Source organism: Lynx rufus, unplaced genomic scaffold (assembly GCF_022079265.1).
Source record: "Lynx rufus isolate CCGP_SWC_20201006 ecotype Redwood Valley unplaced genomic scaffold, mLynRuf1.p SCAF_2, whole genome shotgun sequence".
Classification (NCBI taxonomy): Eukaryota; Metazoa; Chordata; class Mammalia; order Carnivora; family Felidae; genus Lynx; species Lynx rufus.
The window spans coordinates 218715479-218741767 of NW_025814834.1; the positions used below are offsets into that span (position 1 = coordinate 218715479).

General features: G+C 59.8%; 1 protein-coding gene across 2 annotated transcripts in view; it reads left to right on the forward strand.

The window, feature by feature from the left end:
- ACOT7 (acyl-CoA thioesterase 7) overlaps positions 1 to 26289 on the forward strand; it is a 101069-nt gene that overhangs the window by 68150 nt on the left and 6630 nt on the right. For both annotated transcript variants that reach the window (XM_047085701.1, XM_047085700.1), the window contains exons 7-8: positions 4763 to 4879; positions 16152 to 16336. In XM_047085701.1, coding sequence (XP_046941657.1) covers positions 4763 to 4879; positions 16152 to 16336 — 302 coding nt within the window. The remainder of the gene's footprint in view (positions 1 to 4762; positions 4880 to 16151; positions 16337 to 26289) is intronic.

Below are 26289 nucleotides of genomic sequence, written 5' to 3' on the forward strand. Positions count from 1 at the left end.
TGCCACCGCCTGGTGGCTCACGGCTGGCAGCTCTGGTCTCGAGACCTTCCACACCCACACCCACTAATTTTACTGCCACCCCCACCTGTCACCATGGTCTTGCTCTTTCTCCGTATCCCGCCTCGGTTGGGAATGCCGCCTCAAATCTCAGGGTTGCAGGTCCTGGATCGAGAGGCAGCGCGGCGTGGCCCCTGGCACCCCGTGACCAGGGGCTGGTCCCCACTCTACCCCAAGCGAGTGCTGTGTCTTTCGAAAATTGGCGGCCATGATGTGCCTACCTCACAGGGCTGCTGTCCAGGGAGCGTCGGTGTTCATTCATTCATTCCTGCGCTCAGTATTTACGGAGGGCTTACCAGGGAGCAAAACAGAGTTGGCTCCCTCCAGGGCCGACCCAGCCCGTGGGACTGCGGCGTGCTGAGCGGGGGCTGCTTGCTGCCGCCATCGTTGTTTCTTCTCTGCTCTATTCCCACCTCCCGTGCCAGACTTCGGTGTCTCCTCCTCCGTTTCCTCCCAAAAAATCCTCCTCGTCCCTGGCTCCTCAGGAGGACCCCGGCGGTGGCGCCATCTGAGAAAAGGACAGCCACACATAATACACGTTCTGTTACAGACGTCTGAAATCTCCTAGTTAAAATGCCCCAGGTGCCCCCGCCCCAGTTTCTGCCAGGACCTTGTCTCTTCACCGTTTTTGGGTCCCACTCTTCCTAGACTCCGGGATCGGCATTTTCTGAGTGTAAATTTTTGCCAGTGCCCTGGTGTTTCATGGTGTATACAGCCTCTCTCAATAATACTTCACATTGAATGAGCTTTTGTTGGCTGCTCAAGGAAGGTTTACTTATTGTACTTAGAGTAAGTCTATGGAAAAATGCCTTCTGGATTCAAAACCAGGGAGCAGGGCCCCTTGTCCAGCTGTTGGAACAGCTCTATTCTTTTTTTTTTTTTTTTTTTAATGTTTATTTGTTTTTGAGACAGAGCATGAGTGGGGAAGGGGCAGAGAGAGAGCTCCCTCTCTGGAACCAGAACCCAGAGCAGCCTCCAGGCTGTGAGCCGTCAGCACAGAGCCCGACGTGGGGCTTGAACCCACAGACCGTGAGATCATGACCTGAGCCGAAGTCGGACACCCAGCCGACTGAGCCCCCCAGGCGCCCCGGAACAGCTCAATTCTTTGTGAGGCAAACCGACCCAGGAGAACTCGGTCTGTGGGCTCTCCCTCCGCAAAACTGAACACATATGCACACACACACACACATACTCCCAGACGCTCCTGCCCACACGTGTAAACTCCCGCACACGCGTGCACATACACGCTCCTCCCCCATGTGCATACGTTCCCACACGTACACGCACGTGCACGCGTGCACACCCCGAAGCCACACCATGTCAGGAGGCGGTCCGTGGGTCTCAGACCTGCTTCGGTGCCCTCTGTGGTTCGCACATGTGAGGGGATGCTGTCACTTGGACTCCACCCTTGTCCCCTGAGCAAAGTGTGTGATTCTCACTCCGTTTCCTGACATTCTGGGACATTTCACTTCTCTTTCCTTTTCTGTGTCTCTTTCAGACCTCAGATCTCTAAAAAGTCTCCAGTTAGGTAGGTGTTGAGTTTCACAGACCTTCACTAGTCCTGCGTCTCGTAGTGGTAGCTGCTTTGCCGGGCAGCACGGGGCTCGTCCAGCGTGAAGATGTCGTCGCCTCTTGTTCCTGCGGTAGCCGAACCCAGGACTCAGAGGGCCATCTGCCCTCCCGGGGTCCCCACCACCACCAGGCAGGGGTGATGGGGCAGTCAGTCCCAGGCCGTCTGAACCACCGTGCAGGGCCACACTCACACTGCAGTTCGGTTCACGCAGAGGCTGAGTGATTCCCCCCCCCCCCCCACCCAGGGACGCGGTCCATGCTGAGAAGCACGGTGACTTCCCCGGGTGCCGTGTTGTGTTTTCCCTCCTTGGAGTGCTGGGCTGGGGACGCCTGGGCTTGCCCCACCTTCGCCGAGGCCCCTGGGATGGGTAGGAAAGCCCCAGAGCCTCGGGGTGGGCTTAGGGGAGGCGCCTGTGTCCGTGTCCGATACTAACTCCACCCAGCGGAGGCTCCTTGCAAAGCAAAGTATGACCCCTAGTCTCAGACCTGCGAGCCGAGCTGCTCGAAGGCCTGAGGCTCCCTGGCCTTGCCAGAGCACCCCCCCCCCCCCCAGTCGCCTGGAGATAAAACCTGGTGCTGGCAGTTCTTTCCTCTCAAAAGAGCCGTTTCCCCAGCGTTCTGTCTGCAGTCTTTGGCGTCGGACCAATGTGTGTCTAGCGTCTGTTGTTCATTTGAAAAACGAGGCTACCAATGCCTTCCTGCTCGGACTGACCAGATCGATGCACCGGTTATCTCTGAAGGCACCTTTAAAATGGCAGGCCGCAGCTCAGTCTCCGCTCCTCACGGCCGTTCATCATTACCATCATGTAGCAGTACCTTCTTTTAAAAACTGCTGGTAATAGGGGCGCCTGGGTGGCGCAGTCGGTTAAGCGTCCGACTTCAGCCAGGTCACGATCTCGCGGTCCGTGAGTTCGAGCCCCGCGTCGGGCTCTGGGCTGATGGCTCAGAGCCTGGAGCCTGTTTCCGATTCTGTGTCTCCCTCTCTCTCTGCCCCTCCCCCGTTCATGCTCTGTCTCTCTCTGTCCCAAAAATAAATAAACGTTGAAAAAAAAAAAATTTAAAAAAAAAAAAAAAAAAAAAAACTGCTGGTAATAAAAGCATTGTTTTTCATCTGGAACACTAATGGATTTTTTGAAACCTTTGTGTTCTGGAAATGCTCAAATATGTACAGGCGTGGAGAGAAGAGTATACGGGACCCCAGGTTTTCCTCTCCCAGGCAGAGGGCCCCTCTCTGTCTCCCACGTTCCTTTTAAGTAGCGTCGTCTGTGTTGGTGCGAGGCCTCTGGTCCAGTACGGAAGGGACTTCTATTCTTTTTAGTTATATCGTATTTTGTTTTCCCCACACAGTAAAGAGAGTTTTAATTAGTCACCAATGTTTAAAAATTGGTAGATTCTTCATAAATGTGTGGGTTTGAGTCTTGCCTGGAAACATCAGGAGGCTGGTAGCATGGGCCCCTCATTCCTGGGGGTGGGAGGCAGTAGGCGGGTCTGGGCAGCGGCCTCCTCCCCTCCCCACATCGCCTGCCTGACCCCACTGGCATCCGAGTCCGTAAGCCTTACCCTAAACATGCTTCCCCTGTGAGCCTGGCTTTCGTGAGTGGGATAGAGTCTGTTTTCTGCCTCTCTCCGGGTTTTTAGAAGGCGTTCTGTATCCTAGGGTGAATACGTAGCCTTCTAGGATTTCTGATAGATACCACTGTGCTGCTTTTGTAGGTCAAAAATGGTTGACTCTTGGCAATGTCCTGTAGCTCAGCCTAAGACAAGACACGGTTTAAATGTTTAAATAGGGGGCGCCTGGGCGGCTCAGCGGGTTAAGCATCTGACTCTTAATTTCGGCTCAGGTCGTGATCTCAGGGTCGTGGGATCGAGCCCCCCATCGACCTCTGCACTGACGGCATGGAGCCTGCTTGGGATTCTTTCTCTCCCTCTCTCTCTGCCCCTTCCCTGCTCTCGCTCTCTCTCTCAAAATAAAAAAAAAAATCAATGTTTAAGTATGAAATAAGTATGATGTATCGTACGGGGGGTGGGGCAAGAGTTGGGGATGGGGAGACTAGCGGCTGTGCAGTCATGATCCCGGCAAGTTAAAGCATGGCAGTGAGCAAATGTCTGCAGCCTGAGGTTTTGAAGACAGCTTGACCTTCTGTGAGCCTGCTTTTGTTTATTTTACGTAACAGCTTTATTGAGAATTCACATGCCATACAACTCCGCAGTTACAAGTCGTTGATTTTCAGTGTGTTCCCAGCTACACAACCAAACCACAGTCAATTCTAGAACATTTTCATCCCCCCAAAGAGGAGCTCCACACCCATTAACAGTCCCTCCCCGCCTCCCCCCCCATCCACCAGCCCTAGGCAAACGTTAATCCGTTTTCTGCCTCTCTGGATTTGCCCATTCTGGACCTTTCTTGTAAAGGGAATCCTGCAACATCTGGTCTTTTGGGACAGCTTCTTTCACTCGGCATCACGTTTTCAAAGCTCCTCTGTGATGTAGTGCGGGTCCGGGCTCGGGTTATTTTTCTTGCTGGATAATATTCCATCCTATGGATGTGCCACATTGTCTTCATCCGGTCATCAGCTGATGCACATCTGAGCTGTTGTGAGTAATGCTGTCACGGAATCCGCGTACAAGCTTTTGTGAGAACGCGAGCCTTGAGTTCTCTTGGGTGCATACCTGGGAGTGGAATTGCTGCGTCGTATGGTGACTCTTGTCAGCCTTTTGAGAAACTCCTGGCTGTTCCCAAAGCAGCTACGCTCTTTCCATCCCCATCAGCGATACGCGAGGGTCCTGATTTCTCCACGTTCTCACTTGGCATCTGACTTTGGGTGCGGCCATCCTGGTGGATTTGGTAACAAAACCTTCCCGAAGGAATGTGATCTCTGTAGAGGGTAGAGAAGGGATCGTCGTTTTGTCAGCGGCCTAGGCCATCAGCTGTGGTGATTTTCAAGAGCTCCCAAGGAAGCCAGGTTTACATCATGAGCTCAACATGCCCCAATCGTGCACCCCCGGCCCGGCCCAGCGCCGGCTGCGGGCCCTGCCCGTGGGTAGCGGGAGGGCTTTGTCTCTTATGACTTGTTCCCGGGGTGGGAAGTAGCCTCTCCCCGTCTCATCTGCCATGTGGCCATTCTCCATGCAGGTGTCACCATGAAGCTCATGGACGAGGTGGCTGGGATCGTGGCCGCACGTCACTGCAAGACCAACATAGTCACCGCTTCTGTGGACGCCATTAACTTTCACGACAAGATCAGAAAAGGTAACGGGACTCTGCTGACGGAAGGCAGGTGGCCTTTGGCTGTCGGGCTCCCTCTGCCGGTTCGCTTTTGGTTCGTGCCCCGTGTCGCCAGCGCCCTGGTGTCTGCCCATTTGCCATGAGAGACAGGAAGCCAGAGTTTTGTGCTTTGTTCCTGTAGTTGCATCCGTGAGGCTAGGATTTGCTCGTTTGACTTTTCAATCTGATAGACTTATTTATAACTCGTGTTGGGGGCCCTAGTCCTACTCAAGCGCACCGTGAACCCATCTTCCGAAAATGCTCTGCGAACGGAGCCCTCTGATCATCTTATGTGCACAGTCCTGGTGACGGTTGCCAGCAGAGTTTACGCCACTGTGCACGTTTCCTCTGGCGTTGGAATAACCCTTGATGTAAGTAGTGGCGGGATCCGCGCCGAGAAGCCCAGGGACCGCAGTCCTGGGCCAGTCCGCCTGTACCACCCGGGACAGCTGGGGTTCGTCCTGTCCCCAGGCCCAGCGACTCGGCCGCCACCCAGACGGCGCCTGCTGTCTCCGTGTGCGTTTGCCACCACAGGAGACAGGGCCGGCTCATCTCGCTCGTCCCGCGTTGCTGCTGCAGGTGTGGAGCGGCCGTCCCCTCCCGAGACACGGTGATTTCAGTGTGTGTTGTCTTCCGAGGTGAGGCTCCGTGCCCCAGAAATGTAGCCCTTGGCTGCAGGGCTGCGAGAGCCTGGCATTGATGCTGGATCAGCCCTGCTGTGACTGCAGCCTCGCGGGGAGAGCTGTCGGGTCAGACCGGTCCTGGGTGGGGGTGGGGGGTGATGACAGGCACGCCGCCGAGCGAGCAAAACAGTGCTCGTCATGCCCCCCCCCCACCCCCCACCCCAGGCCTCACTGACCCTGGAGGCCCCGGGCCAGCACGGCCACGCTCTGTCCCGCAGAACACGGCAAGCGAGTGAACGTCCTGGAATGGGGGGGGCAGGGGCGGCGCGTGCCCGCCCTACATGCCAGGAGCACGTTAAGCATAGCTGAGTTGGATTTGGGTGCTCTGAGGGGAAGGAAAAGGTCTGCGGTGCCGCTCTCTCTCCTCTGCAGAATCCCTTCGTAACTGATAGGTGTTGGCCACAGAGACCCCAGTGCCCTGTTAGAATTTACCCCAGGCGAGCGGCCTTGCCTGTCTTGGCTTGTCCTCCGTGGGCCGCGGGTGTGGTGTGCGGCCGTGCCTCCCTCTCTCGAGAACTCCTCCCTGCAACCAGAACCCCATTGTTGAATGCCGCTTCAAAATCCACGGTGGAAGACACCTTTACAGTGTCAGGGTCTCCTGAGTGCCCTTTGAGAACCGCCGACCAGGAAGAGAGGCTTTTCTAGAGAATCAGCCAGTTTGCTCAGCATCAGCCCGCTCGGCAGATGTGGTCCACAGCTGGGGAAGCCTCCAGAGAATGAAGGCTGACCCCCCCCCCCCCGCCCACGTCTTCACCCTCAGGCCCTTCTTATATGACCAGGGTTAACTTTTGGGGACGGAGAATGATTGGCGTCTGGTCCATAGGAATTAGCAATTTTCAGGGAACACCGTGGGCTCTACTTGGAGCAGAGAGTGCTTTCCGGGACTCACGTAGCAACGGCTGGGGCAGCGCGTGTGTGCGTTGCCTTGACGAACACTCTCCGTTTCTAAAAAGATACGCTTATTCCAAAACGCAGAGAAAACGGTCTTCATTTTCAGAAACTGTAGTTTCTGGCAGGACATTCTCCTCTGGACTGGTTTCCTCCAGCGGGCAGAGTGAGGGGTGGGCCGCGTGGGCTCGCCCGGCTGCACCCTCGGGTGCTGAGCCCCCACAGTCCCCGTCCGGGGCCCCCGGCTGGTGTCCCAGCCCTGGCCTGGAGCCCGTGCCGCCCCTGGGGAGCAGACAGGTCACTGCTTTCTCGGGTCACGTCTCATTTGGCGCGTCAAGGACTGTGGGCCAAGCCAGCAGTGATGGAGTCTGGTCTGTTTCTGTGCCAATGTCCTCCAGGGGCTGTTAGACGCTGTCACACCTTATCTGTTGTTTTCCGGAGGAACGTCCCCGTGTGAAGCTGTGGGCTCCTCTGTGGGAGAGCCCGCAGTGACGTTCCCAGGCAAGGTCTCCGTCCTGACAGCTCAGGGCCACACCCGCTTCAGGGACGGAATGGGCGCGTGTTGTCTTCAGTTCCATGGGGCCGAGGTCGCTGCAGGTGCGGCCACTGTCATGGGCTCCCGTCCTCCCACGTTCTTTGCTCCTTTCTGGGGACATGCAGCGTGAGGCTGGGGGGGCCCTGCTGGCTGTAGGCAATCCAGGGGTGCCAGGAGCTCACTGAGGGGGACCGGAGACTGACGTTCCCGCTCGTTCTGCGTTGATTTTCTGATGCAAACCTGAGATTCCCGTGAAGTCCAAACCTGTGGGGCTCTAGCTCAGCCTCCAAGCTCCTGCTGTCCGTGATCCAACATCTCCTCCGCCCTACCAGGAGGGGGCCGGGAGAGCCAGGCCGGCCGGCAGCGTGGGACCCAGCCCTCTGCACCACGGCCAGGGCCGGGGCGGAGTTCAGTGCTCTGCACAGCGCTGTGTGTGTCCCAGGGCTGCACCACAAGGGACCACAGACCTGGGGCTTCAAACAGCAGACGTTCACTCTCTCACAGTCTGGAGGCCCCAAGTCCCCAGTCCTGGTGTGGGCAGGGCCCCTCCGGAGGGGCTAAGAGAGGACCCTTCCAGCCTCTGGTGGCTTGTGGCTCATGGCCACATCACTGTACCTCTGCCTCCACCATCACGTGGCCTCTCTCTTCTGCCTGTTCTCTTCTGATGACTCTTGTCTCAGGATGTGAGGCTCACCCAGAGAATCCAGGAGGATTTCATCCTGAGATCCTTGACTCTGGGGCATCTGCAAAGACCCTTATTCCCAGCAAGGTCACATTGTGAGGTTCTGAATGGACTTACCTTTTGGGGTGCCACTGTTCGGCCCGTTACAATGCTTTCTCTCCTAACAGCTTGGTTCCGGGTAGATGCTAGCTCACTTCCCCTTTCACAGAATGGTGAGGTGGGTAAAATCTGTGCCCCACGCTACCCCTTTCCCCACATGAATGTGAGTCCTTCCCTTGCGAGAGACGGCGGTAAAGTCAGCACACAGCCCGGGGACCTGACACCTGAGGGCAGCCCCCCCCGGAACAGAATTGAGGCCCCACGCTTCTCCGGCATGGGGGCACCGAGGAGGGACCAGCGACGTTCCCATGCGTGGCAGGAGGTGGGGTCAGGCCCAAGACCCAGACGTGTGGAAATGACAAAATGGCAATGCTATAGTGCAGAACATGGAACTGCCCTCCTTCTTCTTGGGCATTGAACTAACTCGTTCCTGAGTCGAGTGTGAAATGAGATCAGCATAAGGACTATTTTTTTTTAAGTTTATTTTATTTTGAGAGAGAGAGAGAGAGAGAGAGAGAGAGAAAGCAGGGAGGGGCAGAGAGAGAGGGAGAGGGAATCCCAAGCAGTCTCTGCGATGTCAGCGCAGAGCCTGACGCGGGGCTCGATCTCGTGTACCGTGAGATCAGGACCTGAGCCAAAACTAAGAGTCGGACACTTAACGGGGCTCGGCCACCCAGGTGCCCCCAAGGACCATTTTTTAAGTACTGATATTTCACAGAAAAGGCGCATGTAGGCGACGGAGCCGGTGGACATCCCAGGCCTGTGGTCACGGTGTGGCCGCTGTCCACAGCCAGCGCCCAGCCCCCGGGGCCGTGCCACCGCGCATCTCTGCGACGCACAGCCCTGGAGGACGCAGCTGTAAGAGGCCGCCCCCCCCCCCGGGAGGGGCGTCCCCCACCCTCTGAAGGTTGATCTGACACAGTGGAGAAAAGCCCAGAATTGTCGACACGTTGCCAGCCAGGCACGCGGCCTGTTTGTGAGCTCCCTGCGGCTGCTGTAATGTCTCACCACAGAACCAGTGGCTTAGAAGGTTCGCGCCCTCTCTTACGGTTCTGGAGGTCAGGCGTCTAAAAGCAGTCCCCGGGGACTTATTTTTATAGGGTCCCTTGCTCCATTGCTGATTTTTTTTTGTTTAAGTTGAGACGTTAGAATGCCAAGGCAGCTGTGAAGGGAAGTCAAAGAGGAACATCGTTACCTTTGATGCCATGGTCTGGGAAGCCGTGGGCAAGAAAGCCTGAAGCTGGAGCTGTGTTGTGCAGAAGCCACGTCCCCAGACTCTTGGGTGGGAAGTGAGGGATCGCCTAGAAAATGCTTTGGGATGCAAAGCGGTTATGTAAGAAATGCCAAAGTTACTTCGCCATGTCCGTGCTTTTCTGAGAAAGCTACACTGTCGCTGCTCTTTTTGGAGCTTGAGCGCTGAGCTGTTCTTGTCGTTTGAAGTGCTTGGCAGCCCCGCAGCTGTGGTAAGAGCAACTTTGTATTATTCTGTTTTCTTTTCCTCTGTTTTCTTTTCCGAATCCCCGCAGGCCCCGCTGGGCTGCCGCGGCAGTGGCTCTGGGAGGTGGGGCCGGGCACCTGCCGGCCCCCCTGGGCCGCGCCACTCCGGGCGGCTCAGCCCTGCTCCGGGAACAGAGGAGCTGGGGTCGCAAGGGTGATTTACGCCTCGCTTGGTGGGGCGTATGCTGTGCCTGCCCCACGGCCCGGGAGCTATACTTATCCCCAGTTTTCCGATCCGGAAACCGCCCGTGCAGCAGGGCTGCTCCCTTCCAGAGCCGGGAGGGCAGGCGTCCGGGCGCAGGCATCACGTCGGCGGTGCTGAGCTTCCCCCCTGGACAGTCACGTGCAGCGCCGTTCACCGTTGACGCTCCCTCGGCCGCCCGAGTGGCAGCCGGCCCACACAGCTGTGCGTGGACCTCCTGGCTTTCTCCAGCCTCTCGAAAACGTGGCTGAGCGTCCTCGCTGTCAGGGGAGTCCGGCCCCTGGCACTGGCCTTGGCCTTGGCCTTGGCCCGGGGCCCTTTTCCCACTGAACTGAGACAGAGGCAGGCACCTTAGCCTCCTGCCTCCGGTGCCAGTCGGGCTTTGCCTGGGGGGCTTTGCCTTGGGCAGGGGGGGGGGGAAGCACCCACCTGTGCGTCCCCCGCAACAATTGCTGGCCACACATGGCTCTTTGCCTCCTAATTAAAGGTAAGCAAAATGGAAAATGGTCGCACCTGCCACATTTCCAGTGCTCAGTAGCCACGTGTGGCCGGCAGCCACCGCATCAGACGGCACAGAGCAAGGACATCCTACTATCGCCGAAAGTTCTGGGCAGTGCTGGTCTCTGGACCTTCTGGACTGCGTCCCCGGTGTCTGACGTTCCAGGAGGAATTTCCATCAACCCTACAGTCATATAGACAGTCAGCCCAAAGCCGGGTGCCCCAGAGCCCCCTTGAGCAGGGCCCCACGACCCCGCGGCTCACTACAGATCTGGGTGCAGAGCCTCCCCGCGAGGCCGCCTGTGGTCCCAGGGTGCTCTCTGCACGCCATCTGCAGGGACACCCGCTCAGACCTCAGGGGCCTGGTTGGGGTTCCCCGGGCAGGGCCCGCCTCTTGGTGGTACGCAGGGGGCTCCGCTTTATTCTGGGAATTCACAAGAGGAATTTCACAGAAGCTCCAGCTTCAGTTAGATATCTATCCGACGGTTGCACCGCCACATGGACGGCCGAAACGTACAAACTACAAGACAGTCGACAGTCGTGACAGTCCCGTCCCTTCGTTTTGGATACTTTTTAGCAAACTAACGCAGGTATTGACTTCCCGGGCCCTGGATGCAACAGCAAACTGACTTCCCTTCAGAAGCCCACTGGGTCTGGGGCTGTGTGGCTGCTGGGACCCTGGCCCCATTGTCTTTGGGATTCATTTGTTTTTACTTGGAACTTCGTTCACGTTTCTAGACTCTTTGTGTTGTCGTAGAATCCTGCTTCAAACATGGAAATGTCACGTTAAGTGCTAGAAATGTATCATAAGACCCTTTCAAGATAATACGCTCTGAGCTTTATAAGTGTCACCCTCCTGATTTTATAGTCACTAACGATGCAGCGTCAGTAGCGGCCCCAAGAAACTGGATTTTACATTCAAGTCACCCAGCGTAGCGTCTGCGTGGATAGCTGTATTAATTTTCCGTGGCTGCTGTGACTGCTTCTAGAAATGTGATGGCTGGGACAGCAAACCTGCTGTGTCCCAATTCTGGAGGTCCAAGCCCAACCCGGGTCTCTGGGATAACACCACGGAGCCGGCAGGGGGCAGGCCCGTTCCTTCCGGAGGCTCCGGGAGAGAATCCGTTTCTCGCCTGTTCACCTTCCAGAGGCCTCCTGCCTTCCGTGGCCTGTGGCCCCTCCACCATCTCCACAGTCGCCAGGGTAGCATCTCTCTGACCCTCCGCTTCCTGCCCCCTCGTCTGCTTAGGACGACCCTTGTGAGGACATCGGGCCCCCCCGGATAGTCCAGGCTTGTCGCCACATCTCAGGATCCTTAACCTAACCACATCTGTAAAGCCCCTTTGCCACGGACGGTCACATAGTTCACAGGCTCAGGGGCTTAAGACATCTTCCGGGGCCACTGCTGCACCTGCAGTCCAAGTCAGCTCATTCCACTTGACACAGGTCATTTCTGAGCTCTGCCTATGAGCTCTGTAGACAGGACTCTCAGAGAACACAGGGGAACGACAAGGGGGTCAGCTCTTGGGGGTTTCGGGGCAGCATGAGAGGACGTGACCCAAGCCCCCCAGCTGCTGCTACCAGGTACCTCTGAGGTTTGGGAGATTAGCAACGAGGCGACAGAGGCCACGAGCTTCCAGGCAAATCTCAGCCTCTTACAGAGAGTTGGTGCTGGAACTCGGGTCCGGAGGGGACTTTGTGTACCGATGTCCCAGGACCCAGTGAGCGCCGCTGAGTCCCGGCCTCTCGGCCCAAGCTTGCGTGCTGGGGATGCTGAGCTGTGGCCCAGGCCTCCCTCTGCAGGGTCCATTCATGCTGCGGTCACATCTCAGTGTCAGGTCTGGCAGAGCTGCTGACGTCCTGGAACCCGGAGGGAAAGGGCAGGGTTCTAAGGCTCGGTTACCCTGGGCTCCCCACACGCTGAAAACGTAAAATGTCTCTTGCTGATGCAGTAGCCCGTTGTATTTATTTAGACAGTGTTAGAAGTGGCATCTTGGCCAGTGTAAATGCGCCTGCTACAGAAAAAGAAGAACGCCATTTGTTTTAACCTTGACTTCCCATCGCCACGTTGGTACAAATCTCCACCCGAGACACTAACGGCGTTGTGTGGGCTCACTCTGTGCTTGGTTTGGGGTGGCTTTTCCTGGAGGACTGTTAGGGAAGGACATTCAGACCTTACCGGAAATTTCTGTCCCGGGCTTGCATCCCCATGACATACTTAACGTGGGGAGGTGACCTCCCCGTGGCCGCATTTGCAGCCCACCATTTCCTCAACTTCCCCGAGAGACGTTACTCCTGTGCCTGTTTGCAGATGAGGCCACAGCACAGTGTGGCTCCCGGCTTGCTGCCTGCCCCCGGGGACCTCCCCAGCCACTGCAGCCTGCGGGGATGGCCGGCCACCCAGGGCTCGCACCGGGCCTCAGAGAGCCTGCCTTTCATGGAGACGCTTTTGGGGAACGTCTGGCCGTTCCCACTTCAGGAGCTCAGAGGACTACTCCGTGCGCCCTCCTGGCCTCCGTCCCCCAGGCCAGGAGAGCGGCCCTGACACCAGGAGCCTGTCCTAGGTGGGCTTGTGACACTCAGCACCAGCAGCAGGTGCCGTTTTCCCCCCTTGACCTGGTCATGCCAGGTCAAGGGGGAAGAGAGAGAGAGCACCCACGCGTGCACGTGCATACACATACACGCACACACGAGAGGGACAGGGACAGAGGGAGAGACAGAATCTCAAGCAGGCTCTGCACTGCCAGTGTAGAGCCTGACACGGGTCTCGAACTCACAAACCATAAGATCATGACCTGAGCTGAGACCCAGAGCCAGACACTTAACTGACTGAGCCACGCAGGTGCCCCATGCCTGGTCTTTTAAATAAACAAGCCACTCTCTGGGTGGATTTGGACGTGTGACCGAGTGGAAAAGTCCCCAGGCAATGTGTCAGTGCTTTGGACGCTCGGCCTCCGCTGCCCCCTACGGAGAGTCTTTGAGCATGTGACTGCTGCGCCCGGTAGGCCCCCCTCTCTGCAGTTTCCCAGGCAACTTGAGGTGGACGGGAGCACAGGCTGGGGTCCTTCCCAGTCTCGGGCGGTCCCGCCCCTGTACTGGGGGAGAGATGGAATGAGCCAGACCTGTGGGAAAGAGCCTCACCGCCCCACCTCCGTGAAATCTCTGGGCGTCCTGGCCTCCACTCGGGCAGCATGCCTCTGGCTTCGTGTCCAAGGCCCATGCTCGCCAGTAAACCACGTCGACATGGTGGCTCTCCAGCCTTGCCCGGGCTCCACGTGGTGAAGGGGCCTCTAGGATCCAGTGAGAAACCACCCTGCAGGAGCCTCGAGGAATCGGCAGGAAGGGGGAGCCAGCCCAGGCTGAGCCTTGTGCTGGGTCTCCCAGTACCCTGCACATGATGGCTGCTGTCACCACTCTCTGAGCTGTGAGCACCCTCCCCGGGTGACCTCTGGCCACATGAGATAGGAGTGGTGGTCCCTGGAGGTGAGCGGGTCCCCTTAAGTCACACAGCCCCTGGCTGGGTGTGGTAGACCCACAGACATGTCTGGGGTGCCTCCTTCGTGCTAGGTGCACTCAGACACAGGGCGTGACCCTCCTCCAAACATGTGCACCTATGGGGTCGTTCAGTACGTGTCCTTCTGGGGCGCCTGGGTGGCTCAGTCGGTTGGGCGTCGGGCTTTGGCTCAGGTCATGATCTCACTGTCCGTAGGTTCGAGCCCCGCGTCGGGCTCTGTGCTGACAGCTCAGAGCCTGGAGCCTGCTTCCGATTCTGTGTCTTCTTCTCTCTCTGCCCCTCCCCGGCTTGAGCTCTGTCTCTGTCTCTCTCAAAAATAAATAAACATTTCAAAAAAAATTTTTTTTTTCATAAAAAATAAATAATAAAAAAAAAAAAGGGCCTTCTGGAGTGCCCAGGTGGCTCAGTCAGTTAAGCATAGGACTCTTGATTTCGGCTCAGGTCGTGATCTCACGGTCCGTGGGATCGAGGCCCAAGCCAGGCTCTGTGCTGACAACTCGGAGCCTGCTTGGGATCCTCTCTCTTCCTCTCCCTCTGCCCCTCCCCCCGCTCACATGCACATGTGTGCACATGTTCTCTCTCTCCAAAGAAGTAAATAAACTTAAAAAAAAAAAAAATCCATGGCCCTCAACTTGGGGACGATAGGACAGTTCAGGGGTCTCCTGAACTCCTGAAATCTTAAGCAAAATCAGTCTGTTCTGTTTCTCTCTGGAGAACACATGGCAAGCACAGATTCTCACAGGGTGGAGGGGACATATGATAGAAGGGACCCCAGGAGAGGCATCTGTACCCCCCTGACCTGCCCTGCATGTGCACTAGGTGCTGAGGCTCCCATAACTCAGGCAGGGCCTGGCGAGCCTATGGGTGGCCTGTCCCTGTTGGTCACATAGGCAGCTCCGTCCAGGGCAGGAGGACTTGCCCGCTGACGCTTGACCCTGACGTGCTGCTCCCTGGTCTCAGCCCAGCACAGGTGTATGCTGAGTGCTCTGTTCACGACTCTACCCTTGTAGCTCACATAGTGCCACTTGTCACTGACCATGTGGCCTTCCTTCCCTCCCGGAAATGGCTGTAACACGGCATGAAGCACTCCCTGTAAGTATGAAACTGAATGTGGCATGGAACATTCTGGTACTTTATAACATGGAATAACTGCTCCTGCTTCTGGTCTGCCCACACACTCACCTCTAACAGTCACCACGCTGTCTTGACTTGTCCGTCTTCCTGGGTCTTTAAACATGTCTTGTGGGGCCTGTCTCCTTGGAGCTAGGATGTCGGGGCTCCCCCGGGGTTGTTCAAAGGTCCCCATCAGCCAGCACTTCCAGGGAGCAGGACTCAGCATTACATGCCAGACCTGGGCAGGGATTTCCTTGAACCCAGCCGGGAATGAGGCCATGCTGGGGCGTGGGGGTCGGGGAGCCCTTGTGGCTACATGTTGGTGGAGGGGAAGCCATGCATATTCCCTTCGCCTGGATGTCCCCGAGGGTTAGCGCCGCCTCACGGTCCAGAGCACCACCACTGGCGATAATAACGACTGGGCACAAGGCCAGCGTGTGGCCCGTCTTGTGCTTCCCCGTAGTTACCCTGTGAGGCAAGTCAAGTCTGTTTATAGGAAAAAGACTGGGCTCCAGGAGATACAGGGCCAAGGCTAGATGGTAGGTGAGGGCCCACGAACAAGAGAGCCACTGTAGGTTAGGAAGCAGCTGCCAGGGTGGATATTCGTGACCCAAGGGGCATGGGGAGCTCAGGGAGGTTGGGCTGAAGTGGAGAGAGAGGGACACCTGGCATGGTGTCATGGGAACGTATGACTGTGGACTTTATCACAATCAACAGGCGAAACCACGCTGGTACAGGTAGGTGGTGAGCACCTGGGGACTCTGACCAGGGACAGAGCCATGGGTGTGTTGGAAGGCAGTGGCTGCGGCTCGGGGGGAGAGCTCTGGTCCTGTGAGCAAGCCTCACGGAGAGACGGAGAGCCTGGCAGGGCAGATGTAGTTTTGCTGGACAGAAGGGTAGGAGGGCAGGGCCCGAAGTGCGCACAGTGGCTCTGGGGGATGTAGGACCCCGGTCACTGTGATGGCTGGCCCTACCAAGCACTCGAGGCTGCCACTAGACCAGCATCAGGAACAATGGCTGGGGAGCACGGAAGGGACCAGGGGAGGTAGAAGGAGGTTCTTCGGTGGCACTTGGCCCAACACGGGGAGGCAGCCGCGTGGCACCAGTAAGGCCACAGTGTAGACGGTGTGGGTTGACTTGGCCTCGACGCTCCTGCAAGAGGGACGGAGCCAGCTCACCGTGCAGCCACCTGAAAGCAGGTTGGGGCCTTGCCCTCGGGCAGGCGTGTCCCCGGCATCCTTCCAGCAGACGCCGCCCCTCCCAGGGGGCACAGACCCACGCTTGGGCAGGGGGCCAGCGACCCCTCAGCTCACTGCTCACCTAGATGCTAAAAGTGAACACCTGCTCCCGAGAAAGGTGACCGCTCAGGGACCGCTACTAATGAGGCGCTGTGATGTCTCGTCATCTGTACGTCCTCGTAGCATTAGAGTGATGTCGCGTAACCAGGCGTCTTCTAACGCCCCCGGTAACCCCGGTGCCTGTGCCCTCCCCACCCGACCCGGCCGCCCCGCCTGTGCCCTCCGCTGACGCGCTGTGTGCTCTGCAGGGTGCGTCATCACCATCTCCGGGCGCATGACCTTCACGAGCAACAAGTCCATGGAAATCGAGGTGTTGGTGGACGCCGACCCCGTGGTGGACAACTCGCAGAAGCGCTACCGGGCAGCCAGCGCCTTCTTCACCTACGTGTCCCTGAGCCAGGAGGGCAAGTCGCTGCCCGTGCCCCAGCTCGTGGTGAGTGACCGCCCGCCCTGCCGGGTGCCCAGGAGAGACTGAGTCAAGGGAGCCCCTTCTGGGGAGCAGGGCCCCGGCCTGGCTGCCCCCTGGCCAGGCGTCCTTGGCTGCGCCGCCCCTCAAACGTGAGGGGCTTCCCCTGTCCATGCAGACGGGGCAGGGGCGGCCTCCTCACCAGCTCTTTGCCCCGGGGGTGCTCTCTTTCTTGGGGGTGAGGACGGCGCCCCGGAGCTCCTCGTGCCGTGCACACAAGCTAAAATGGGGCCGAGGACTCTCCCAAGGGACAGGTTCTCCAGGAGCCGTATCCTGTGCGTCCTGCTCGACGGGGACCAGGCCAGACCCCTACGCCACGGGGCTGGGCATCGGGGCCTCATGACCTTTTCCCTGCCTCGGCCGCCTGGCCAGGCTCTGCCCCGGGCACGCAGAGAGAGATGGCAGGTGTCTGGGCTGGGCTGTTGTCACGCAACCCCACACGTGGGCTGCCACCACAGCACCGAAGGGTCCGGAGCTGGAATCCCAGCACCTTGACCGGTGCTGACCACGGGGCTGCTTGCGAGTCAGGGAGCCAGAAGCAGCAGAGGTTCAAGGTGGGTGAATGGGGAAGGTGTGGGTGTGTGGTGAGGATGCTTGGCTGGGAGATACTCGGTAATTGCGTATCGAACAAACGAGCGGACGGGCGGACGATACTCCCAGAGTTCCGTGGAGGACAGTGACGGTCTTACAGTAAGCCTCACGAATTCCTTAGCGATGCCAGTCACAGTGAGTGCCCTGCCTGGAGCGTGTCCGGGCACCTGCTAGCACGCCCTCTGTGCCCCGTCACCAGCTGAGGACGGCCCCCCCTCCCAACCCCGGGCCAGCAAGGCTGAGGCACCAGTGGAGGGTCGTGCGTTCAGTCCCGCGGCGCCTGGGTTGGGGTCCAGCACACGACTTGCCGCCATTCTGGGCGGGGAGCCTCTGCTCAGGCTGCTTCTGGTTTCTCCTGGGGCCGCGGTCGGGGCTTCCTGCCCTCCGTGGGGTGAGGGTGAGGGGGCGGGGTGGGGTCTCCGAGCGCCTGGCACCTTGGCGGCCCCCACAGTCCCCGCTCCCGTGGCTCCTCCAGAAGAGCAGGTACCGGAAACCTCTGTGATGGACACGCTGCAGCTAAGACCTCACTTCCTCACGTGGGCTGGGAGTCAGGCTCCCGCATGCTTCCTCACCACCTGGCTGGTGGCCTGCCTGAGGCCCGCCCAAGGCCCCGTGGGGGTGGCACTCAGGCTTGGGGGGGGGGGGGCTCGCCAAAGCCGCCGTGGCAGTGAGGCCCCTGGCGTGGCCGTGTCCTCAGGAGCCTCGGCTGCCTACAGGGCCCTGGTTCACCCTCTGCCTTTGCGCCTCCAGTGAGTCAGGTGGGGTCAAGAGATGTCTCCGATGACAGAGCAGAGACGGCTGCGAAGGGGAGGGCTGTGAACCTGGCCTTGAGGGGTAAGGGGGTTTAACCGGGCCGAAAGGAAGGAAGGCAAGAGCTGGGGCGGGAGCCCCCCTCAGGCAGACGGGCCCCAGCCCCCCATTTCCAGTGGGCCTCGTCAGCTGGACGCTTCCCGCTCCGCCCGGCCGGCTGGCAGGCTGGCTTCCACCCCACCCGGCCCTCGGCCCACGTGCGTGATCCCCACTCCTGGCCACTTCTGGCCTTGACCTTTGCAGCCCCGTGTCTCTGGGTCTTGGGCCACGTCTCCTCAGAACCTTGCCTGCTCCTCGTGGCCCCCAAACGCAGGCCTTGCCCGCTGCCGGCCTAGACCCGCGTCCCACCTTTTCCATGTCTCACGGTGCCTTATCCTAAATGCCGAATTCCGCCGCACGCGGGCGAATACTTGACGTCTCTTCTCTCTGGCCTCCGGGCTCCGCAGGGTGGCCAGATCCAGGGACACCACATTGTGTCTCCCCGACCTGACACACGCACCAGGCCTCGGTGAAGGCTGTGCTCCCTTGACACAGGACTGCCGTGTCCAGACCATCCATCCGTGGCCCCTAAACAGCAGGCCCTGACGGGTCCCTGTGCCCGTCCCCATCCTTGGGCGGCGGGGTCCAGGCCCTATGCTGCAGGCATCGCTGTGGTCACCGCTCACTCCCCGGCTGACTTTGCCAGCTCCGCGTCTCTCTGGGGTCTCCACACACGCCTCAAACGTGTTATCCTGAATTGAACTCATTAACTTTCCCCCCAAAACCCCACTCGTCCTCACGTGTTGTGGTCCCTTTCTCAGTGAGTCTGGGAACCCGCCTGGCCCCCCTGTCCACTGTCCTGCTCGGCCCCCCACACCCAACTGTCTCTGGGCCCCATCCCTGGCTGGATCCGTGCTCAGCCCTTGGCTCACCGCCTCCTCTATTCTTGCCGCCCTCGGTCTGACACCCTAGAGCCAAGTGGATTTGTTGAAACAAAATCAGATTTTCTCCCCTTCCTGCCTAGTCTGCTCGGCAGCTCCTTGGCACCCTCAGCACGGGGTCCGGTGAGGCTCTGTCCTCAGCCCCCAGACTCGTTCCTGCCTCGGGGCCTTCGTACCTGCTCTTGCCCTGCCCGGATGCCTTCCCTCAGACCGGTGCAGAGCCAGCTCCTTCCACGGTTTCTCAGATAGTTCCTGCTTAGGTGGCCTTCCCTCCGCACCCTAGATAAAGCCTGACCACCCCACCTCCCCCACCCCTCCCCACCCCCGCCCTACGGCCCGGTGACCCTCTCCCCTCCCCGCACCACCTCCGGGCGCACGGCACCATCTCGGATCCTCTGGTGCACACGCATTCGTTCGGTATCCGGCCCCGGCCTCGGCCCCGATGTGTGACTCCAGGACGCCCAGCACAGACTGGGGCTCAGGAAGGTGCCTGTGGGGGCTCGTGGGCTTGCTGGCTTCTCCAGCCACATTCCTCCACCCCGCTGGACACTTGGCAAGTGCCGGTCCCTAAACACCACAGGGGCTCCCTCCCCTCACTGCTGCGGACGCACGCGCACCGTCAGGGCACGCGCGCGGGTGTGGGCATCCTGCTGCCAGGGTTCGGGGCAGGGACCCCGGCGCACTCCTACTTCCTGGGTGCCTCCGTTTCTTCCCCTGTACAATGGCGACGGCCCCAGCGCGCGCCACAGAGGGTGGGTGAGGGTCCTGTGTGCTAGTTTATACGAGGAGCTCCACGCTTGTCAGCTGCTGTTTGCTGTCCTTTCCTGGAACGCTCTGGAGCCCTCCTGGCGGGGGTCATGAGGGAAGAAGCAGGAGGGGGGCGGTCAGCATTCACTGTTGTTCCCTAGGTAGGTTCCTTCCACGGTGGCCTTGTGGACGGGGGCCTGGGGTTGCGGGGAGGGGAGCCATTTCCCAGAGACTATCTGGATGAAAGGAACCAGGGACCCGGAGGGCTGGGGGCAGTGGCCAGCTGCCTGTCACGGGAGAGAAGGGGCAGGAACACATCTAAGGCCACCCAGCGGGTCCCAGCCAGGCCCAGCCCCAGGACCACTGGGGCCCTTTCCTCCCGTCAGCTGAAGGGGTGGCCAGGGGCCCGTGGGGCTCCCCAAGTGAGTAGGAGAGTAAGGACAGGCAAGGAGTCGGCCCATCTTCATCTTGCAAAGGCTCATTCTGAGCAAATGCAAATTGACAGGGTTTTCTGGCACAGTCCGAAGTGCCAGCTAGAGCCGATTTGTAAGGCTCGCCCGCTCCTGAGCCCGGCAGCTGCTGTGGGCTTGATGGGAGGTGCCGAGGCCACCCCTGCTGCCCCCACGCCACATGCACCCCAGAACTCAGCCCGCTGGGGAGACAAGGGCTGCAGCCGGGAGGAGGGCCTCAGTTCCCCGGAGGTCCAGTCTCCCATGGAGAGTGGCCTGCCGTCAAGGAGGCCCCCTGGGTGGGTACCCAAGACCTTCGTGGACATAGGAAACAGTCCCGGGTCTGGGCCAGCCTGTGTGCGCAGAAAGCTGCCTGTGCCCTTTCTAGAAACCTGTGACGGGGGACGGGGATGTCCGTCATCGGTGGGGGGCCAGCCCAGAGGAGGAGGTGCTGGTGCCCGGCAGGGTTGCGGCGGGACGGTGGGGAAAGACACGTGCTTGAACGAAGAGCACGTGACCGAATCCCCTAAGTCTGAGGGGCCAGCAGCTAGCGATGGCCGTGTCTTCCTGCCTCACGTTGATCCAGGCTGTTATCTCTTCAGAATTAAAGATGGTCTTTGATTCTTCACTGAGACGTCCTGGGGCCCACCCCGTGGCAGGGAGGGAGCCCCGGCCTGTCCTCCAGGGCGCGCACTCGAGGCCCGCCGACACAGTGCCGTCTGTCTCCCAGAACACGCGTGTGCTCCGCACAGCCTACGTGCCTGTGCCCGTGGTGGGCGCTCGGCCTCCTCCCCTCTCTGCCCCCCCCCCCCCCCCGTCAGCTATTTTTAGCTTCCATCCCCAGGGACCGGCTGACACGGAAGGCAGCGCTGCTGTTTGGAGTTTTTCTTGATGAATATTTTATTCTGGGGCGGCTGTGCTCAGCAGCTGCCGGCACTTTCCAGGCTAATCATTAAAGAGGCAGATGTGGAGTATGGAGCTGGGCTGCCGGGCTGGACGCCAGGCCCAGGCCCCACTGCTGCCCTGCCTGCCTCTGAAGGCCTGTCTGTGGCCATGCACCCTGACGTCTGGGGTGGAGGGCACGCCCCAGATGGCCCTGAGCAGGGCTGGAAAGGTGGCCTGTGCAGAGAGACACCGTGGCAACCGCTAGGGTGGCTTCCTGGGGACCTGACACCAGGTTGGTCCCAGCACCCTTCTTCGTCTCAGTTTCTTTTTAGAAACTGGAGAACCAAATTATTTCTGTGTTGAAGGGAGGGAGCACTGTTCTGGGGCCCCCGCCTGCCTCCCATTCTCTGGTTCAGATGGGGATGCTGCTGCCCCCAAGGGCCCCGGGGAGACAGGAGGTGTGGCTGGAGAATGTGGAGGGCGGGGTGCCAGGGGTGCTGTGTGCTGGCCTGCGGTGACCGGGGTGTGTCGACACGGGGCAGGGTGGCAGGACAAGGGGGAACCCAGCCCGGCACATAGGCAGTGCACGTTTTGAGAGAACCCTCGAATACAGCTGCTTCGTGGATCATTTGGAAAGGACTCTTTTCTCTTTAAAAAAAAAAAAACCCTATTTTTAATATTTATTGATTTTTGAAGGAGGGGGAGAGAGAGACGGAGAATGAGCAGGGGAGGGGCAGAGAGAGGGCGAGACACAGACTCCAAAGCAGGCTCCGGGCTCTGAGCTGTCAGCACAGAGCCCGACACAGAGCTCGAACTCACGGACCACGAGATCATGACCTGAGCCGAAGTCGGACGCTTAACCGACTGAGCCACCCAGGCGCCCCTGGAAAAGGAACCTTTTCCCCAGCGAACTGAGGCCCGACTACAGAGCCATGTCACGTGGGGCAGAGGGTATGAAGCCGGTTTGCTCTGCTCCCAGAAAACCCAAGCCACCGAGTGAGCCTGGCCCGCCGCAGACGGCCTTGGCTGGTGCTGGTGGATTCTCGCCTCCCGGCTCACCAGGCTGTCACTCAGCGTGCCAGTGCCTAGATGCAGAGGCCTTCGTCGTCAGCCACTGAAGTGACAAGAAAGTATTTTCTGGGTTGAAACAGGAGGCAGCGAGGCACAGTCTGCCTGACTGCTTTCCGAGCGAGGCTCGCCCCAGCCGGAGAACGGGGAGAACGTGTGCTCAGGCGGGAGCCATTTCTGCGCCTACTGAGCACCCACTCTAGGGGCCGGGGCTGCCCCCCTAGGCCAGTGTCCAGGCAGGGCCAGTCCCTGTCACCTGGGAAGGTGACAGCTGGAGCTCACGGAGTGCCGACTCACTTCTGGGCTGACGGATCCCCACACTGGGGGTCAGGCTCGGTTGTTGCCATCCTGCAGACAGGTGACCGTGACAGAGGTGGGAGGTAACTTGACCGAAGTCACATGGCTGATCTGGTCCAAGGGACCTAGTGTAGGACCTTGAGCCCCAGCCACGACTGCTCCCTTCCCGCCCCCGAGCCTCCGTTTCCCCACTGGAGCCATCACGGGCTGAGCAGTTACTCTGCAGGACCTCTCTGAATTGTCCCAGAGATGACCTAACTGGGAGGCTCCCGGCTCCTTCGCCCTGAAGAGGACATCCGTGCCCTGCCGGACCCCAGGCACGTGGCATGCAGGCAGGGGGTTGGGGGCCTCCCGATGGCCCCATTCCTTGAGACGAAGCATCAACAGCTAAGGAGACTAAGGAGGCTGCCACTCCTGACCGCGGCCGGGCCTGCTCTGCACAGCCCAACGCAGCAAGGGAACACACATCACTTCCCCAGGTTGTAGGAAAGTGGGTCTTTACCCAGGGACCGTCATGGGTGGGGTCCCCAGTGGCACAGCTTGGGGGGCCCCTCAGCGTCCTGGACACTCAATGTCCTGGAATGATATTCACTCACTCCCCAATTGAAGAAACTCAGATGTACTGTAGTGCGGCGGGATTGGTGCTGTTCTGGAAGGGTGTGAGAAGCCACGTTATCGAGGGAACCTGTGCTCCCTGCTGCCTCTCCCTGCCCCTCCCTCCGCAGGGGTGAGTCAGGGACTGGACTTCATGAAGCTTCTTGATCCCTTCTCTCTCTTGGTTCCGGACGCTTCACAGGGACTCTGTCTCGTGGTGGGAAAATGCCCGCATCCCCAAGCCGTTCCTGTCACTTCAGTGGTTGGTGCTGGGAAATTTCTAGTGGCCTGTGAGAACCGGGGGTGTGGGTGAGAGGGGGCAGTCCCCGCCAGCGCGGCCTTCCCCTCTGCTCTTCCTCCAACCGCCTTTACCTGTGCCGCCTGCAGATGTCCCCTGAAGCCCCACCGTGTCCCTGCCGGTCCGCCTTGGGCCCTTTGCCGGAACAGCAAGTGTTTTGGAGACCACCCTCCCATTAACATTCAACAGCCAGCTACCCGAAAGGAAGGGCCCACGGCACCAATGACACACCTTTTCTTGTTAAAACGCTTGTAGGTTTTACTCTGGAAACATTGGTCTCGTTGCTTTGTTGTGATGTTTTCAGATCCGGGTGACCCCTGGCTGTTTTAATTTCTCTCGAGTGTGAGAACCCAGAAGCAGGCCCTCGGAGGGCACGGTGAGGCCTGACTCCGGTGGCACCAGGAAGGCGGCTGGAGGAGGGGAGGCCCGTGGGCGACACTGGCCGAGGTGCAGTCTCCTGGGGAAAGGGAGGGGACCCCCGCTGGTCAGGGCGCCCCCGGTTCCACTGCGGCCACCTTGGAACGTAAGTGAGGGGAGAGGCCTGTGAAGGTGGTTGGGACCGGACGGGGGCCAGGGCTGGAGGACCGAGGAAGGGGATTTCAGCAGGACAAGCTCATGGCCGGTCCGTCCCGTGGGGGGACACAGACCCGCCTGCCCCTGATGGTGTAAGAAACACTGCTTCGTACTGGCACCGTGCTTTCTCCGCAAGGTGGCAAAGACCCGCTGAATCCAGGGACACTCCTGAACCCTGTACTCAAAGGTCCAGGTGAGAAGCAGACTCTGGAGCCCCCAGTGGTAGGAAGGATGCAGAGGGGCCTCCCTGCACACACGCGCGGCCTCGGGCTACAGTGAGTCGGAACCGCCAGCCGGAGGGAGGTGCTTCTTCGGGGACTTTATCCACGCCCAGGTGCGCCGGACGCTCCCCGTCATGCCTTTGTCACCACCGGGGGCTCCTGTTGAGCCCCTCAGGGGTCTGAGCTCTTGAGTTGGTTGGGAACGGAAGGCGTCTGACTGCGTGTCATTGGAGCAAAGCCGCTGGTTTGAATCTTTAGCACAAACACCACGCCAGTTTGGAATCAAGGCTCTCTTGTTTCGCTCTTCCATTTGTTCGATCATTCGTTCATTCATTCATTCGGCAAATGCCTCCTGGGCCAGGCCCGGCCTCAGCGAATGGCAGTTGCGATCTTTATCGTTGCTGTCCGGTGGGGACAGCCGTGTCAACTCAGCTGGCTCAGGAGTGAGTGCTGTGACCACCGCCACCCCCCACCCCCCCCACCACCACCCCTGTCTTGGGTGAAGCTGAGGAGAAGCCGCCCGATATGATCGAGTCCTGCTTTGCCTCCTGTACCAGAGCCGTCACCCTTCGCTGCCTTTCCCGATGTCGCCAGCTCCCGGGCCCTCTCGGAGGGGAGTCCATGGCCACTCTGCACAGCATAGCCGTCGTTCCCGAGGCTGAGCCGTGCCGCCGGGTGAGGGGCCCTGACACAGGCAATGTCACCGTTGGAGCCATCACTGGAGGCGGTCGTGGGGAGCCCCCCACGTGGGCCATCAGGCAGGGCGGTGAGGGACTCTGCTGCCCGCCCGGCCTGCTGAGGTCGCATCTGTGGGTGCAGCCGCGCTCTGGGGACACGGCTGCTTGCCAGGCTAGGGGCCCCGGATGCCAAGTTCATCCCTGCCTGGCCACACACGGGGCCCCCCACGAGCCCATGCTGAGTGGCCCCAGTCATCAGAAGACATCCTGACTGCCTGCACAATTGTCCCCAGACCCCTCCTGTCTCCCATTATGAAGACGGGAGAGGGAGCGTGCGTGGCTTCCTAATTAAGAACGTCTGTGTCCCTCAGGCTCACAGGAAGCTGTTCTGTCACCACTGGAAACCCTCTTCGCACCAGACATTCGTTAATTACAAAAAGGACAAGCTATTGATTTTACCGCGAGTGGAAGTTAGTCACTCGCCCTCCGTGCCAAGTTCCAAATGTGTGTGCTCGCGGCACAGAAAATTGCAAACTGGAAAACATTTGGTCTGCGCTGTTAGGCTCCAAGAGCCACAGGCTTTCCTCCGGTGGAAAGGAGCCCGGAAGACAGCGGCTGGCAGGAGGGAGAGGACGCAGATCTGCGGCCCCTGCAGCCAGCGGGCGGGGGCCGTTGGGGCTCCCTGAGCAGAGGGGCAGGGGCACTAATGGCCCCCGTGTCTCTGGCTGGGTGTGAAGTTCCAAAGGGCCTGATGCCTTAGGTGACCCCCGGAGCCGTCCGCCCTCCTCCCCGGGCAGTGCTGGGAGTTGGTGCATTCTGTCTCTGAGGCTGTCTGTGACACGAGTACCTCCCAGGCACATACGTGTACAGAGAACACCCGGCCGTGTCACCTCCTCAGGTCGCTGGTCGACAGGTGTGAGAACCTTGCCCTGGGAAGCTGGGGACCATCCCTGCAGCCCAGAGCCTGGCTTCCTCACGACCCCTCCACCGTCCCCTCCACTAGGCAGGCACCTCCCCGCACCCACGGGAGAGGATGCACCGGGTCTGAGCCTCCCCCCTCCAAGGCGCGGGCGTGTGCTCGGGCTGTGGCGCTGCTGGCCTGTGGTCCTGCGCCCTTCTCCCCGCCGGCAGCTCCACGCCCTTGAAGGCAAATGTGGTTTCCCGCAGAGGAGCTTTTTCCTTCTCCCCGCCGCCCCCAGCCCTCCATTAAAAACAGCAACAGCCAACAACTTATGTATTTATTTACTCTGCCGGATGGAGGGAGACGGGATGCAGGGAGGCGGCAGCCGGGCCGTGGGCGGGGGCCGCGCAGGCAGCCATCTGTCTCGTTCTGTCAGCTTCACACCCGGCAGGGGAGCGGTGGCCCCTCTTAGTCACTTGGCTGGGAGGGCTGTTTGTTGGAACTCACGGCCTGGGGCGGCCGACCGTCCTCTGGCCCGCGGGGCCGGGGCGGTGCCGCCACAGAATGCCGAGCACTGCCCTGCCCACCTCTGTTTGCTTCCCTCTCCCCCTCGGATGGCCGTGAGGGGACTTGACCGTCTTTATAAATCCCTGCCCTGGCTGGACACCTTCCTGGGCAGCCGGGGGACAGGGCGCAGCGCTCACGGGGCGGGGGCGGGGGGTGCTCGATGCCTGATGTCAGCCAGACACTGCCCCTAGGCCTGGTGGGGCTCTGCAGAGCCCAGAACATTCAGCACATGCCGTCATCCCGAGACCAGAAGAGACGTGAGCCCTCCGCTGGCCCCTTCCTCTGAGGCCTCGCTGAGCTGGCCGGCTGCCCGCACATCCAT